We start from the raw sequence: 16,154 nt of genomic DNA, 5'->3' as shown, positions 1-16,154 counted from the left end.
ATGGCGGCGACCCCCGCGGGCTGCGCGCGCAGCGCGGTCGGGCTCGCTGACGTCGAAAACATAGGCCGGGCCAGGAAGCAGGCTGTGGAGGCTGCGCGGGTAGCCCAGTTGGAATGTTCTACTCTGGGGACGGAGAGAGGGGTGCCCGCAGCCCAGCGATACCAGTCGGGGTTGGTACAGTCGGAAATGATGCGCGCGCAACTCATCGGGCTCCTGTCACCGGGGGGGGGGAATAGGGCTTGTTCCCAGCAGGACGGCGGAGTGTACTTCAGAGGGAGCGAGGGGGGTGGACTCGGAATGTTCCACGGAGGGAACCAGGGGGGTACTCTGGTAACGGTGTCTTGTGGGGGAAGGCGCTGGGAGCGCTCCTGACCTTCCAGTGGCCAGGTGTACCTGGCTGTCTGCACCTGTAAGGTCCAGCCGCGCATCTGGAGCGGGGGGCTTTACCCACCAGAGCCGATGCCCAAATCAATCGGTTCGTTCAAGGTGCCGCCGGCCTCCTCGCCGAGTCTGTGGGCACAGACGGGCACGGCTACCCCCCGAAGGGGGCCGATGGTTCGCTCCGCACAGCGGAGGGGTGGGGCCTGTGCGGTTGCCGTGGTAGCGGGCAGCGACGAAGGCGGTAACGGAGGCCGCCCGGGGGCAGGTGGGTTCGCTCCCCGGGCCTCCCCTCCCCGGGCCCTGTGTCCGCGGGTCCCGGCCCGGCTCCCAGCCAAGCTCTCCGCCAGGCTGGGGCATGGGCTGTTTGCCCGGGCCGCGCGTCGGGCGGCGCTTCGCGAGCCGGGTCTCTGGGGTCCGCGCGACTGGCGCGGGCGGGCGCTGGAAGAATACCGGCCTCGGGGCTCCGCGGGGCGGCGGGGCGGGGCGGGGGGCGGCGGGCAGTCGTGTCCGCAGCGCGCCTCGGGGCGCTTGGCTGGAAGCGGCCGGGCGCAGGCGGGGGTGACCCGGGTTTCCCGCCCGCCCGCCCGCCCGCCCGCCGTGCGCGCTGCGCGGGGCTGCCGCGTCCAGAGCGGGTCCAGGCCGGCGAGGGAATAGCTGAGGCGGAGCAGGTGGGTGGTGCCGTGTCTGCAGTTCATCAGTCCGTGTCCGGGCTGCCTGGGGCTCTGGGGACGGAAGGGCAGCCAGTGATCCTTGTCTCTGACCCAGGTATGCATGCCACTGCTGCCTCCCGGGTGGACTCAGAACTGCTTGCCCGATTGCCAGCCTGATTGCCTTCCGTGACGAGATCACTGGCTCTGTGGATATGGGGACAGTGGTGGATGTGATATATCTTGACTTCAGCAAAGCTTCTGATAGGGTCTCCCACAGTATTCCTGCCAGGAAGTTACAAAAGTATGGGCTGGATGAATGGACTGTGAGGTGGGTAGAAAGCTGGCTAGATTGTCGGGCTCAACGGGTAGTTATCAATGGCTCCATGTCTAGTTGGCAGCCGGTGTCAAGTGGAGTGCCCCAAGGGTCAGTCCTGGGGCCGGTTTTGTTCAATATCTTCATAAATGATCTGGAGGATGGTGTGGATTGCACTCTCAGCAAGTTTGCAGATGATACTAAACTGGGAGGAGTGGTAGATACGCTGGAGGGGAGGGATAGGATACAGAGGGACCTAGACAAATTAGAGGATTGGGCCAAAAGAAATCTGATGAGGTTCAATAAGCATAAGTGCAGGGTCCTGCACTTAGGACGGAAGAATCCCATTCAGTACTACAGACTAGGGACCAAATGGCTCGGCAGCAGTTCTGCAGAAAAGGACCTAGGGGTGACATTGGCGAGAAGCTGGATATGAGTCAGCAGTGTGCCCTTGTTGCCAAGAAGGCCAATGGCATTTTGGGATGTATAAGTAGGGGCATAGCGAGCAGATCGAGGGACGTGATCGTTCCCCTCTATTCGACATTGGTGAGGCCTCATCTGGAGTACTGTGTCCAGTTTTGGGCCCCACACTTCAAGAAGGATGTGGACAAATTGGAGAGAGTCCAGCGAAGGGCAACGAAAATGATTAGGGGTCTGGAACACATGAGTTATGAGGAGAGGCTGAGGGAGCTGGGATTGTTTAGCCTGCAGAAGAGAAGAATGAGGGGGGATTTGATAGCTGCTTTCAACTACCTGAAAGGGGGTTCCAAAGAGGATGGCTCTAGACTGTTCTCAATGGTATCAGATGACAGAACGAGGAGTAATGGTCTCAAGCTGCAGTGGGGGAGGTTTAGATTGGATATTAGGAAAAACTTTTTCACTAAGAGGGTGGTGAAACACTGAAATGCGTTACCTAGGGAGGTGGTAGAATCTCCTTCCTTAGAGGTTTTTAAGGTCAGGCTTGACAAAGCCCTGGCTGGGATGATTTAACTGGGAATTGGTCCTGCTTCGAGCAGGGGGTTGGACTAGATGACCTTCTGGGGTCCCTTCCAACCCTTATATTCTATGATTCTATGAAATGATCTGGAGGATGGGATTAATTGCACCCTCAGCAAGTTCACAGATGACACTAAACTGGGGGGAGAGGTACATACACTGGAGGGTAGGGATAGGGTCCAGAGTGGCCTAGACCAGTGGTTCTCAAAGCCGGCCTGCTGCTTGTTCAGGGAAAGCCCCTGGTGGGCCGGACTGGGCCAAGGGACGTGCTGGCCACCCTTCCCGCAGCCCCCATTGGCCTGGAGCGGGGAACTGCGGCCAGTGGGAGCCGCGATTGGCCGAGCCTGCAGACGCGGCAGGTAAACAAACCGGTCCGGCCCGCCAGGGGCTGAACAAGCGGTGGACCGGCTTTCAGAACCACTGACCTAGACAAATTGGAGGATTGGGCCAAAAGAAATCTGATGTGGTTCAACAAGGACAAGTGCAGAGTCCTGCACTTAGGACGGAAGAATCCCATGCACCAGTACTGGCTGGGGACCAACCGGCTAAGCAGCAGTTCTGCAGAAAAGGTCCTGAGGATTACAATGGACGAGAAGCTGGATATGAGTCAACAGTGTGCCCTTGTTGCCAAGAAGGCCAACGGCATATTGGTCTGTATTAGTAGGAGCATTGCCAGCAGATCAAGGGAAGTGATTATTCCCCTCTATTCGGCACTGGTGAGGCCACATCTGGAGTATTGCGTCCAGTTTTGGTCCCCCCACTACAGAAGGATGTGGACAAATTAGAGAGAGTCCAGCAGAGGGCAACGGAAATGATTAGGGGGCTGGGGCACATGACTTATGAGGACAGGCTGAGGGAACTGGGGTTATTTAGTCTGCATAAGAGAAGAGTGAGGGGGGATTTGTTAGCAGCCTTCAACTACCTGAAGAGGGGTTCCAAAGAGGATGGAGCTAGACTATTCTCAGTGGTAGCAGATGACAGAACAAGGAGCAATGGTCTCAAGTTGCAGTGTGGGAGGTCTAGGTTGGATATTAGGAAACACTATTTCATTAGGAGGGTGGTGAAGAACTGGAATCGGTTACCTAGGGAGGTAGTGGAATCTCCATCCTTAGAGGTTTTTAAGGCCCAGCTTGAGAAAGCCCTGGCTGGGATGATTTAGTTGGGGATTGGTCCTGTTTTGAGCAGGGGATTGGACTAGATGACCTCCTGAGGTCTCTTCCAACCCTAATATTCTATGATTCTACGTTCACCTATGTGTGATGCCTGGCACCTTGCTCTCTCCTGTTCTCTGCCTCTGGTAGGTTAGGCTCCTGAGGACTGAAATACTTTTTTCCAACTAGAGTCTTTGGTCTCAATAGAGGGGTAACTGGGTGAACTTTAATAGCGTGTGGTATTCTAGAGGTCAGACTAGGTCTAATGGTCTCCTCTGGCCTTAAATTCTATGGGACTAGTATCAGAGGCTCTATGCAACTAACAGCTAAAGGGTATTCTGCGATTTGGAACAAGAGGAGATGAGTTTTATTCGTGGTGTTGTTGTGAAGTTCCAGTGGCACAACATGCGGTATAATGACGGCTGTGAAGTCTTAGGACTTGTTACAGTGCTATACACTGGGCCATAACTTTTATGCCATAGCAGAAGTGACAGCACTTTATACCACAGTCATGAAGAGCTGAGAGGTACAGTAATGAGTCTGACCTGCCTTGATTTTCTTTCCCTATGGAATCTGCTGGTTAATTTGATGTTCAGTGTTGTTGTCCGCTGCAGATCTATCCATCCTGCCAATGAGGGGCATTTTCCTATTGGTGGCCTAAAGTCAACTGACAGAATGGCATACCTGTTGGGCAATCCAAACTGCATGGAGAGCTTGAGGAAGGACATCACCGATCTACAAGGAGCCATTATTGATGTCTTCTCCCGGGCTGGGGCAGTGCGTTATCCCTCCTGGAAGTTCCCCAATAAAGTGTCCTGTGATCTGGATCTGGTGGCTTTGCTGGAGCATTACGACTATGTGGAAAATGACCCTGAATTTACCCAGCATTCCCATGTAATGCTCCTCGAACTGGTGATTGACAGGTGAGAGGATGAATACATCTCAGATCTGTTAAGAGGTTGGTCAGTGGACATCCGCAACTCCTTTCAGAAATGCCTGTTGGGAAAACACTGCATTCATACAGACCATATATCTGTGTTCAGGTCTTTAGAGTCACATGCATCTGGAAAGCACAGAAGACATTTCTGTATTCAGCCACTTATCTATGGCTGAGCAACTGTATTTCTTCTTTGAGAAATGTCGCTGCAGAATCCTACCGATAAGATACCTGCCCCTAACACCATGAGCATAGATCTGTATGTGCAGTATATTCAAAGAACTTGCAACAGCTTTTAGCTATCTAGAAGCATTTCCCTGAAATTCTCTTCTTATAGGGGGGTTGGTAGCAATATAGTATAAGGTTGCCTGACATTTCCCATTATAAGACCTTGTTTTCAGTTAGTTATACATTTACCAAACTTTGATTGTTTGAGCTAAAATTTCCCTGTGCTGGATGTCTGCCTCAGGCTCAATCTTTTGGGAAAGCTTCAGCCAAAATGGTTCAGCCATTTCCAAGGATAGGGAAAAATATGTTGTTTTGGCAAAAACAGTTGTTGACCTTTGAGAAATTCTAACATCCCCATACTTTGGAGCAGGGAGAAATTTGGCCTGTGTCAGGGAGGTGCCTTTTGCTGTTCATATGAAAATCTGCCCAAATTTGGCTGTTATAAGTCCTTGAAAAATCTCAGTTTGCACATGCTCAGTAGAGACTTTTTAGAGTTTAACTAAAATCTCTGAAGAGTCCATTCTCACTGAGTATGCTCCAGCTCATCACTGGTTTTGGTGCTGACCAGGCTGTGCATGTGCCATCCCTCCAGAGTGACTGAGCATGCTCCATCCCCTCAAAGTTCCCAGGTGTGACTGGACTGTGCATGCTTCATTCAGTGCACAGAATGGACCTGCTTTGGGGGTGAATCAGGTGAAGCAGCCTGCTGTCTCATTTGTGGAAGTTGGAAGGTGTCTAGTGAATGAGGCAGAGGATTGTGGGAAGAGAAGAGAGGGCCTTGTGGTTAAGGGAGTTGAATGCTACCCTGGAGAATTGGATTCTATCCCTGCCTCTCCCACAGAGTTCCTATGCAGTGTTGGGCAAGTCACTTAAACCAAAGTTTTCACAGGTGGTCCCTAAGTATGCTCCTCATTTTTGGGGTGCTCAACATGAGAGCCTGGGTCTTGATTTGCATTAGTGCTGAGCACTCCCAGTTACAACTGACGTCAATGGGAGCTGTGCTTTGAACATCTAAAGTGCTGTATAATGGTAAGTATGTTGAAAAATCAGGTCCTAGGTGTCTCAAGTTGGGCACTGAAAACTAGTGGATACTTTTGCCCTGTGTCTCAGCTCTGCATCTGTAAAATGGGGATGATCTGTGCACCCCCCATCTCACAGGAGTCTTGTGAGGAAAAAATGTTTGCACAGCAGCTACTGTCATGCTGAGCGTCATAGAAAAGTCTATGAGGAAATTAATAATTCAGTCTTCAGAGCAGGGTTTGAATGATGTGCAGTGAACAAGGCCTGGGGCCACACATTAAACAATGAGGATAAAACAAAATATTGAATAGCAGTTCATCCAGTGAGCATTGTCCATCATGTGCACTGAATAAGGCAGAGGTTCTATGGAAAAAAATGGCACGAGAACATGTAATTAAGGACTGTGCATTGGCACAAGGGGGCCAAATTAAGAATATGCAGACAACCTTAATTTTGGCATTTCCTAACTTTTGGGTGCTTGACTTTGCAACCTTGACAGTGTTCTTTTAACCTAGATTTTGTGTGCAATGTACAGAGGTTTGTGAGTACGTATTTGACAGTTACATTAATACTTGGTATTTCTAGAACACTTAACTTGTTCAAAATATTTTACAGCCATGAACTAATTAATCCTCACAGCCTCTCATCTACAATAAGTAGATGAGTGTTGTTATCCCCTCTTTGCCAATTGGGAAACTGAGGCACAAGTGAACTGAGTTGCCCAAGGCCACCCAGCTAGTGAATGGCAGAGCGGGGACTAGAACCGCATCTCTTGAGTATATCATCCACTAGCCTGCATTGACTTTTGGCATGTATAGTTATCAATACAGATGTCAGTTTTATATTTTAAATCATGGCTCAATCACTAGGCATTTGGGGTGCTTTTTCCATCGGCTTGAAGTAAAATGGTGCTTAATTTTAAAAAAGTAACTCTCAGTGCAGCTTCTCAAGGCTTTACCTTTGTTAAGGCCTGTCAAGTTTCCTCCCCCACTCTGAACTCTAGGGTACAGATGTGGGGACCTGCATGAAAAACCTCCTAAGCTTATCTTTACCAGCTTAGGTCAAAACTTCCCCAAGGTACAAAATATTCCACCCGTTGTCCTTGGATTGGCCGCTACCACCACCAAACTAATACTGGTTACTGGGGAAGAGCTGTTTGGACGCGTCTTTCCCCCCAAAATACTTCCCAAAACCTTGCACCCCACTTCCTGGACAAGGTTTGGTAAAAAGCCTCACCAATTTGCCTAGGTGACTACAGACCCAGACCCTTGGATCTTAAGAACAATGAACAATCCTCCCAACACTTGCACCCCCCCCTTTCCTGGGAAATGTTGGATAAAAAGCCTCACCAATTTGCATAGGTGACCACAGACCCAAACCCTTGGATCTGAGAACAATGAAAAAGCATTCAGTTTTCTTACAAGAAGACTTTTAATAAAAATAGAAGTAAATAGAAATAAAGAAATCCCCCCTGTAAAATCAGGATGGTAGATATCTTACAGGGTAATTAGATTCAAAAACATAGAAAACCCCTCTAGGCAAAAACCTTAAGTTACAAAAAAGATACACAGACAGAAATAGTTACTCTATTCAGCACAATTCTTTTCTCAGCCATTTAAAGAAATCATAATCTAACACATACTTAGCTAGATTACTTACTAAAAGTTCTAAGACTCCATTCCTGGTCTATCCCCGGCAGAAACCAGCATATAGACAGACCCACAGACCCTTTGTTTCTCTCCCTCCTCCCAGCTTTTGAAAGTATCTTGTCTCCTCATTGGTCATTTTGGTCAGGTGCCAGCGAGGTTACCTTTAGCTTCTTAACCCTTTACAGGTGAGAGGAGCTTTCCCCTGGCCAGGAGGGATTTCAAAGGGGTTTACCCTTCCCTTTATATTTATGACAAGGCCCATTTAGGATTGCCTTGAATTCACCCACCAGCCAGAAGGCCTGATCACTGGGCTAAAGGGGGACCTACCTCCACATAACCCAAAGCACAGGGGATGGCTTTGAATCTGTGCCCCTGGGAAAGGACAGTCAGGCCCTGAACTCGGAGGAATGTTGCTCTGTAGAGTGACCCAGAACTGGGGAGTTGTACAAGTGGTGACCCACGACTATCCAGCCCCCTGGGATAGAGAGGGTCCCCCTGCCTTGTTTCCACCCCTAAACAGCCTAGGAAGCTGGGGTTTCCCTCTGGGGTATTTTGTGTGCCAAATGCTAACCCTGGGCCACCTCCTTATGTCATCCCCCAACTTGCAGGGCGGTAGTGACCGACAGCAAAAACCCCACTCCCAGAAAGAAATCCCATGCAGCTCTAAGCCATGGTTTGTTTCTGTCAGAAAGGCTGCTGTTGCTGCTTCAGAGCTTCACAGGCTACATGGAGAATCTCATCAGCGAACAAGCTGTGCCCCCCTCCCGGGCAGTGGGACCCTGCATGTCCATCGGGCTGGCTGTGAGGAAGTACGGGAACAGCATGTTGAAACTGGGAGCGCTCCATCAGCAGCTAGTGACTGAGGTAGGATGTGGCCTAGCGATGCTGGGACCTATGTCATATAGGATTTGCTATACTAAACCAGATCGTGGTTGAACCTTCAGTGATCAGATTACACTTCAGAGCATGAGCTTTGATTAACCTCATCTAATCCTCAGAACTAGATAAAATGAAATTAGTGACTGTAATATTAGCCAGCCCCTTTTAAAATCCAGCTACTGTATTTAGCTCTCTGGCCTACTGAAGCAGGGAGGTCTGCTGGCTGCCTACATGCAGTGTGATCATAGAATCATAGAATATTAGGGTTGGAAGAGACCTCAGGAGGTCCAATCCCCTGCTCAAAGCAGGACCAACACCAACTAAATCATCCCAGCCAAGGCTTTGTGAAGCCGGGCCTTAAAACCTCTAAGGATGGAGAGTCTACCACCTCCCTAGGTGTGACGTTGCAGTCCATATGATTTTATGAAAATATGCTAATGTGTATGAATATAATGTAACTGGAATATGCTTCATGCAAAAGGTCTCGTGTAAGGTATCATTACAAAGCCTATAATCTACTGAGTGTGTTCATCCTATTTGCATAAATGTATCATTCTTATATCTGAAACTAGAAATATGACATGTTTCAGAGTAACAGCCGTGTTAGTCTGTATTCGCAAAAAGAAAAGGAGTACTTGTGGCACCTTAGAGACTAACCAATTTATTTGAGCATGAGCTTTCGTGAGCTACAGCTCACTTCATCAGATGTATACCGTGGAAACTGCAGCAGACTTTATATACACACAGAGAATATGAAACAATACCTCCTCCCACCCCACTGTCCTGCTGGTAATAGCTTATCTAAAGTGATCATCAGGTGGGCCATTTCCAGCACAAATCCAGGTTTTCTCACCCTCCACCCCCGCACACAAATTCACTCTCCTGCTGGTGCTAGCCCATCCAAAGTGACAACTCTTTACATAATCAAGTCGGGCTATTTCCTGCATAAATCCAGGTTTTCTCACATCCCCCCCACCCCCATACACACACAAACGCACTCTCCTGCTGGTAATAGCTCATCTAAACTGACCACTCTCCAAGTTTAAATCCAAGTTAAACCAGAACATCGGGGGGGAGGGTAGGAAAAAACAAGAGGAAACAGGCTACCTTGCATAATGACTTAGCCACTCCCAGTCTCTATTTAAGCCTAAATTAATAGTATCCAATTTGCAAATGAATTCCAATTCAACCTTCCACACAAACTTCCTCGTGGCTGGATTTTACTAAAACTAGACAAGCCATTTACAACGCACACTTTGCTTCTCTACAAAAGAAAAAGGACACTAAACTTTCTAAACTACTACATGCTACAAGGGGCCACAGCAATGGTTCCCTCAACCCACCTACCAATATTGTTAACCTATCCAACTATACTCTCAGCCCAGCAGAAGCAGCTGTTCTATCTCGGGGCCTCTCCTTCTGCCCCTCCACCCCCATGAACATGATACAGTTCTGTGGTGACCTAGAATCCTATTTTCGACGTCTCCGACTCAAGGAATATTTCCAAAATACCTCTGAACAACATACTAATCCACAGAGGTCTCCCTACCAACACTACAGAAAGAGGGATTCTAGATGGACTCCTCCTGAAGGTCGAAACAGCAGACTGGACTTCTACATAGAGTGCTTCCGCAGACGTGCACGGGCTGAAATTGTGGAAAAGCAGCATCACTTGCCCCATAACCTCAGCCATGCGGAACGCAATGCCATCCACAGCCTCAGAAACAACTCTGACATCATAATCAAAAAGGCTGACAAAGGAGGTGCTGTTGTCATCATGAATAGGTCGGAATATGAACAAGAGGCTGCTCGGCAGCTCTCCAACACGAGTTTCTACAAGCCATTACCCTATGATCCCACTGAGAGTTACCAAAAGCAACTACAGCATTTACTCAAGAAACTTCCTGAAAAAGCACAAGATCAAATCCGCACAGACACACCCCTGGAACCCCGACCTGGGATATTCTATCTACTACCCAAGATCCATAAACCTGGAAACCCTCCAACGCATTATTAAGGATCTACAACCTATCCTAAAGGATGACCCAACACTCTCACAAATCTTGGGAGACAGGCCAGTCCTTGCCTACAGACAGCCCCGCAACCTGAAGCAAATACTCACCAACAACCACATACCACACAACAGAACCACTAACCCAGGAACTTATCCTTGCAACAAAGCCCGTTGCCAATTGTGCCCACATATCTATTCAGGGGACACCATCACAGGGCCTAATAACATCAGCCACACTATCAGAGGCTCGTTCACCTGCACATCCACCAATGTGATATATGCCATCATGTGCCAGCAATGCCCCTCTGCCATGTACATTGGTCAAACTGGACAGTCTCTACGTAAAAGAGTAAATGGACACAAATCAGATGTCAAGAATTATAACATTCATAAACCAGTCGGAGAACACTTCAATCTCTCTGGTCACGCAATCACAGACATGAAGGTCGCTATCTTAAAACAAAAAAACTTCAAATCCAGACTCCAGCGAGAAACTGCTGAATTGGAATTCATTTGCAAATTGGATACTATTAATTTAGGCTTAAATAGAGACTGGGAGTGGCTAAGTCATTATGCAAGGTAGCCTGTTTCCTCTTGTTTTTTCCTACCCCCCCCCCCCCCCCCCCAGATGTTCTGGTTTAACTTGGATTTAAACTTGGAGAGTGGTCAGTTTGGATGAGCTATTACCAGCAGGAGAGTGAGTTTGTGTGTGTATGGGGGTGGGGGGGATGTGAGAAAACCTGGATCTATGCAGGAAATAGCCCGACTTGATTATGTAAAGAGTTGTCACTTTGGATGGACTAGCACCAGCAGGAGAGTGAATTTGTGTGGGGGGGTGGAGGGTGAGAAAACCTGGATTTGTGCTGGAAATGGCCCACCTGTTGATCACTTTAGATAAGCTATTACCAGCAGGACAGTGGGGTGGGAGGAGGTATTGTTTCATATTCTCTGTGTGTATATAAAGTCTGCTGCAGTTTCCACGGTATACATCTGATGAAGTGAGCTGTAGCTCACGAAAGCTCATGCTCAAATAAATTGGTTAGTCTCTAAGGTGCCACAAGTACTCCTTTTCTTTTTTAGAAATATGACATATAACTCTGAGGTCCTATTGTAATTATGCAAAGTGTGCGCCATTAATGGTGTTTTGGAATCTTGATGGCTCCCATCAACTAGGACAATTGACTGTAGATGGCTCTGTTTACTTGAAAAGAAAAGGAGTACTTGTGGCACCTTAGAGACTAACCAATTTATTTGAGCATGAGCTTTCGTGAGCCACAAAAAGAAAAGGAGGACTTGTGGCACCTTAGAGACTAACCAATTTATTTGAGCATAAGCTTTCATGAGCTACAGCTCCAATTAAGCTTATGCTCAAATAGTCTCTAAGGTGCCACAAGTACTCCTTTTCTTTTAATGAAAGCTTGGGGTCTCACAGAACATGTGACCATGTCACCTGGTACTGGAATCCATCTTAAACCTGGGGCTTTTCCATTTAGACGGAGGGGTGGGGACCCAAAGAGACAAAAGATTCCCTCCTTGTGCCACAGCTATATATAAGGGGGTGGAACAGAATAAAGGGGGCTGCAGTCATGAGAAATCCTCTAGCTACCACCTAAGCTGGAACAAGCTCTGTACCAGGGGAAAGGATTAGGCCCAGACTAGACTGTAATCCCCAAGTCCTTTCCTACAGAACTGATGCTTTGCCAGTCGCTCACCAGCCTGTACCGGTGCCTGGGATTCTTCCTTCCTAAGTGCAGGACTCCGCACTTGTCCTTGTTGAACCTTATCAGCTATCTTTTGGCCCAATCCTCCAATTTGTCTAGGTCACTCTGGACCCTATCCCTACCCTACAGCATATCTACCCTCCCCCCAGTTTAGTGTCATCTCCGAACTTGCTGAGGGTGCAATTAATCCCATCATCCAGATCATTGATAAAGATGTTGAACAAAACTGGCCCCAGGACCAACCCCTGGGGCACTCTGCCTGATACCGCCTGCCAACTAGACATCGAGCTGTTGATCACTACCCGTTGAGCCCGACAATCTAGCCAACTTTCTATCCACCTTATAGTCCAGTCATCCAATCCATACTTTTTTAACTTGCTGGCATTAATACTGTGGGGACCGTATCAAAATCTTTGCTAAAGTCAAGATATATCACATCCACCGCTTTCTCCATATCCACAGAGCCAGTTATCTCGTCATAGAAGGCAATCAGGTTGGTCAGGCATGACTTGCCCTTGGTGAATCCATGTTGACTGTTCCTGATTACCTTCCTCTCCTCCAAGTGCTTCAAAATGATTCTTTAAGGACCTGCTCCAAGATTTTGCCGGGGACTGAAGTGAGGCTGACCAGTCTGTAGTTCCCTGGGTTCTCTTTTTTCCCTTTTTAAAATATGGGCACTATATTTTCCTTTTTCTGATCATCCGGGACCTCCCCCAGATTACCACAAATTTTCAAAGATAATGGCCAATGGCTCTGCAATCCCATCAGCCAACTCCCTCAGCACCCTTGGATGCATTAGATCCAGTCCCATGGACTTGTGCATGTCCAGCTTTTCTAAATAGTCCTTAACCTGTTCTTTCACCACTGAGGGCTGCTCACCTCGTCCCCATACTGTGTTGCCCAGTGCAGCAGTCTGGGAGCTGACCTTGTCTGTGAAGACTGAGGCAAAAAAAGCATTGAGTACTTCAGCTTTTTCCACATCCTCTGTCACTAGGTTGCCTCCCCCATTCAGTAAGGGTCCCACACTTTCCCTGACCACCTTCTTGTTGCTAACATACCTGTAGGAACCCTTCTTGTTATCCTTCACATCCCTTGCTAGCTGCAACTCCAATTGTGCCTTGGCCTTCCTGATTACACCCCTGCATGCTCTAGCAATATTTTTATACTCCTCCCTAGTCACCTGTCCAAATTTCCACTTCTTGTAAGTTTCCTTTTTGAGTTTCTCCCCAGAGATTTCACTGTTAAGCCAAGCTGGTCACCTGCCATATTTGCTATTCTTTCTGCACTTTGGGATGGTTTGTTCCTGCGCCCTCAATAAGGCTTCTTTAAAATACAGCCAGCTCTCCTGGAGTCCTTTCCCCCTCATATTAGCTTCCCAGGGGATCCTGCCCATCAGTTCCCTAAGGGATTCTAAGTCTGCTTTTCTCAAGTCCAGGGTCTATATTTTGCTACTCTCCTTTCTTCCTTTTGTGAGGATCCTGAACTCAACCATCTCATGGTCACTGCTGCCTAGGTTGCTACCCACTTCTACTTCCCCTACCAATTCTTCCTATTTGTAAGCAGCGGGTCAAGAGGAGCACAGCCCCTAGTCGGTTGCTCCAGCACTTGTACCAGGAAGTTGTCCCCAACACTCTCCAAAAACTTCCTGGATTGTCTGTGCACTGCTGTATTGCTCTCCCAGCAGACGTGATTGAAGTCTCCCATTAGTACCAGGGCCTTTGATCTGGAAACTTCAGTTAGTTGTCCGAAGAAAGCCTCGTCTACCTCATCCTTCTGATTCAGTGGTCCATAGCACATGCCCACCACAACATCACCCTTGTTGCTCTCGCCTCTAAGCTTAACCCAAGGACTCTCAACGGGCTTTTCTCCAGTTTCAAACTGGAGCTCTGAGCAATCGTACCAAAAAAGTAATGCTTTTGTTTGAAATTTATGTTACTTTTTTCAAGTGACCCTTTGTTCTCCTATTATGGGGCAAAAAAGGGGCGCTGATCACTGTCCCCTTTGTAACCTTAACACTGTTCCTCAGTCATGTTCCCTGAAATAATTCTCTTTCCCAGGATAAATAGTCCCAGTATTTGCCAGACCACCTCCCGAGGGAATCTGGCCAGGTCTCTTTGTAGCCCCTCTTTGAACCTATTCAATCTCAGAAAAATGTAGCAAAGGTGAAGCTACCCTAGCTGACCGCAGACTCCCACTGACATTCCCTCCCAGTGAGGATGTGCCAGTGTTCAGTCAGGCTTTTTGGTGTTGTACTTTTGGTCCTGTCACCAGCCGTGAAGCAAAGGGGTCTCTATTGAGTTACAGGAATTATTCGTTTCCTGTGTTCCATTTAAAAAAATGGGCACTATTTTATCAGCTTTCCAGGCCAATTTTGGAGCATCTGTTCTGTGAAGATAGTTGAGAATAACTTGTTTAAACATGATAGCAAATGTCTTCATTCTCTTATGTTTTCTCTCTAATAGAAGAAATCTAACAGGAGGGACATCTCTGCACTGAAATCTACCCTGCAAGATGTGAAAGCTGAGAATGAGCCTTTGAAAAGCTGCTCACCTGTGATTTCAGAATCAAGTGCATTATTAGCCAGTGCCCAGTCAACCATGTCATGTCTACCACAAACCATCCATGGGCCAGACTGTGGTTTCTCAGACACCTCACAGCCACGATCTGCATATGGTGTCACCAAGAATGTCTGTAGTGTCCATTCTCAGACAATTGAGTCATCTCTGGTGCCCTGTGATGCATGTGCAAGTGGCCAGGCCAGCCTCTGGGAGGTCGGTAAAGCCATCATCAGCATCTGCCACAGCCAGAACATCCCCTCGTCCCTGGGCAAATTCCAAGAGAAGGTTGAGGAGACCCTAGGCAACAAGCCACTCACCACTACTGACATAAGTTTCTGGGCATCAGAACAGAGCAAAGACCTCTCTCGTATCAACAGACATCTTGGGGTGCTGATGCAGCTGATAAACCCTTTGAAGGCAGATCTGGAAGAATCTGAGAAACAGAAGGATGAGCTGAGGAAGCAGGTTGAGGACTTTGACAAGCTTCTTCAGAAGGCAACTGAGACCCAGGAATGGCAGAGGAAGAAGGCTGAGCAGTACCTGGAGGAAAAGATAAAGGAGAATTTTCAGATCACAGCCAAACTGGAGAAGGACAAGGAAGATCTACAGACAGGTGCGGTGCCAGTCCCAGCTTGTCCCTAGTCAATAGGTGTTTTTCTTAAACACAACCAGAGTCCTTAGGGAAATCCTAGTCCCACAGAAGTCAGTGGGAGTTTTTCCATTGACTTCAATGGGATTACGATTTTACCCCTTGACAGTTGATTGTTCCCTTTAAATTAACTCTTGTTCACAAATCTCTTCTTTCTCTGTATTTCTGGTGGCAGAGAGGCCAGGTATTGCAGACTCCGTACTTCATTTCTGCTTCTGGAGGGGTGGCTGTTTCCTACTCACTCTCGCCTTCTGGGCTCCTTTTATTCCCTGGTGTTCTCATGAACTGCATATTTGTTTGATTCTGAGTAGGTTTTAGTGAAGCAGTTGGTCAGCTTCCTGAGAAAAGACTATTCTCAGTAAGTGCCCAATCGAGAAGCCCTTAAGCCAGCAATGAACTTGGAGATGCCAATCCACATTTGGGCTTTTGGGGGACACAAATCAGGTATGTCCCACATCTTTAAAGGGTTAACCACTAGTATTAACTCCTTTGTCTTGACCCATAGATGAAATAGTAAAAGACACAAGAGTAACAGCATATCTATGGTGGACATGCTTTGTTCACACAATTTAGCTTGTTTAGTGTCTACTGTATTTTCCCATTTCTTTGTGCCTCCTGGTAGGCACTCTGATGCAGACTCTTCTGCCTCTTTGGAGAAGGCTTTCAATTCAGGCATGTGTTTGGGGCTTTGGGAAGGAAAGGGTGTACTGCAACCATGCCTGCCCTCGGCCCCTCCCTCTGGAATTTCTCTGGGCTGGGCCCCACTCCCTGGTGAAGTTTCACCCATGCGGAGATTTTTCCCTTCCTGTCTTGGAGAGAGTTTTATTTCTTACAAGCATAGCAAGAACAACATCTTTCAGGGGAGTGCCTTGGATGGGTAAAACCCCTTTGGACACCCCACTTTCTGTTCCTAAAAGGTTAGCTGGGGGGCACCCCCTTCCGGGAGATCTGACCCCCAGTCTTCCCTTAAACCCTGTTCCACAGGAGAGGGGTCTGGCATTTTAAATG

The 16,154-nt window shown here is 48.0% G+C and overlaps 2 protein-coding genes across 3 annotated transcripts in view; both read left to right on the top strand.

Moving 5' to 3' along the window:
- On the top strand, nt 1–4,418 carry LOC125622832 (coiled-coil domain-containing protein 157). The gene is made up of 2 exons (XM_075120147.1): nt 1–170; nt 4,106–4,418. The coding sequence occupies exons 1-2, from the start codon at nt 1–3 to the stop codon at nt 4,416–4,418; spliced, it is 483 nt and encodes a 160-aa protein (XP_074976248.1).
- LOC125622820 (coiled-coil domain-containing protein 157) overlaps nt 4,295–16,154 on the top strand; it is a 27,771-nt gene continuing 15,911 nt past the window's right edge. Inside the window, exons 1-3 of one of the 2 annotated variants that reach the window (XM_048821271.2) lie at nt 4,295–4,414; nt 8,014–8,189; nt 14,402–15,110. In XM_048821271.2, coding sequence (XP_048677228.2) covers nt 8,052–8,189; nt 14,402–15,110 — 847 coding nt within the window. In that variant the 5' untranslated portion in view covers nt 4,295–4,414; nt 8,014–8,051. The remainder of the gene's footprint in view (nt 4,415–8,013; nt 8,190–14,401; nt 15,111–16,154) is intronic. The other variant, XM_048821272.2, reaches the window with a different exon arrangement.

This window comes from Caretta caretta, chromosome 15, assembly GCF_965140235.1.
Source record: "Caretta caretta isolate rCarCar2 chromosome 15, rCarCar1.hap1, whole genome shotgun sequence".
Taxonomy (NCBI): Eukaryota; Metazoa; Chordata; order Testudines; family Cheloniidae; genus Caretta; species Caretta caretta.
Note: the sequence above shows the minus strand (reverse complement) of the source record. Positions and strands in the feature narration are given on the sequence as shown.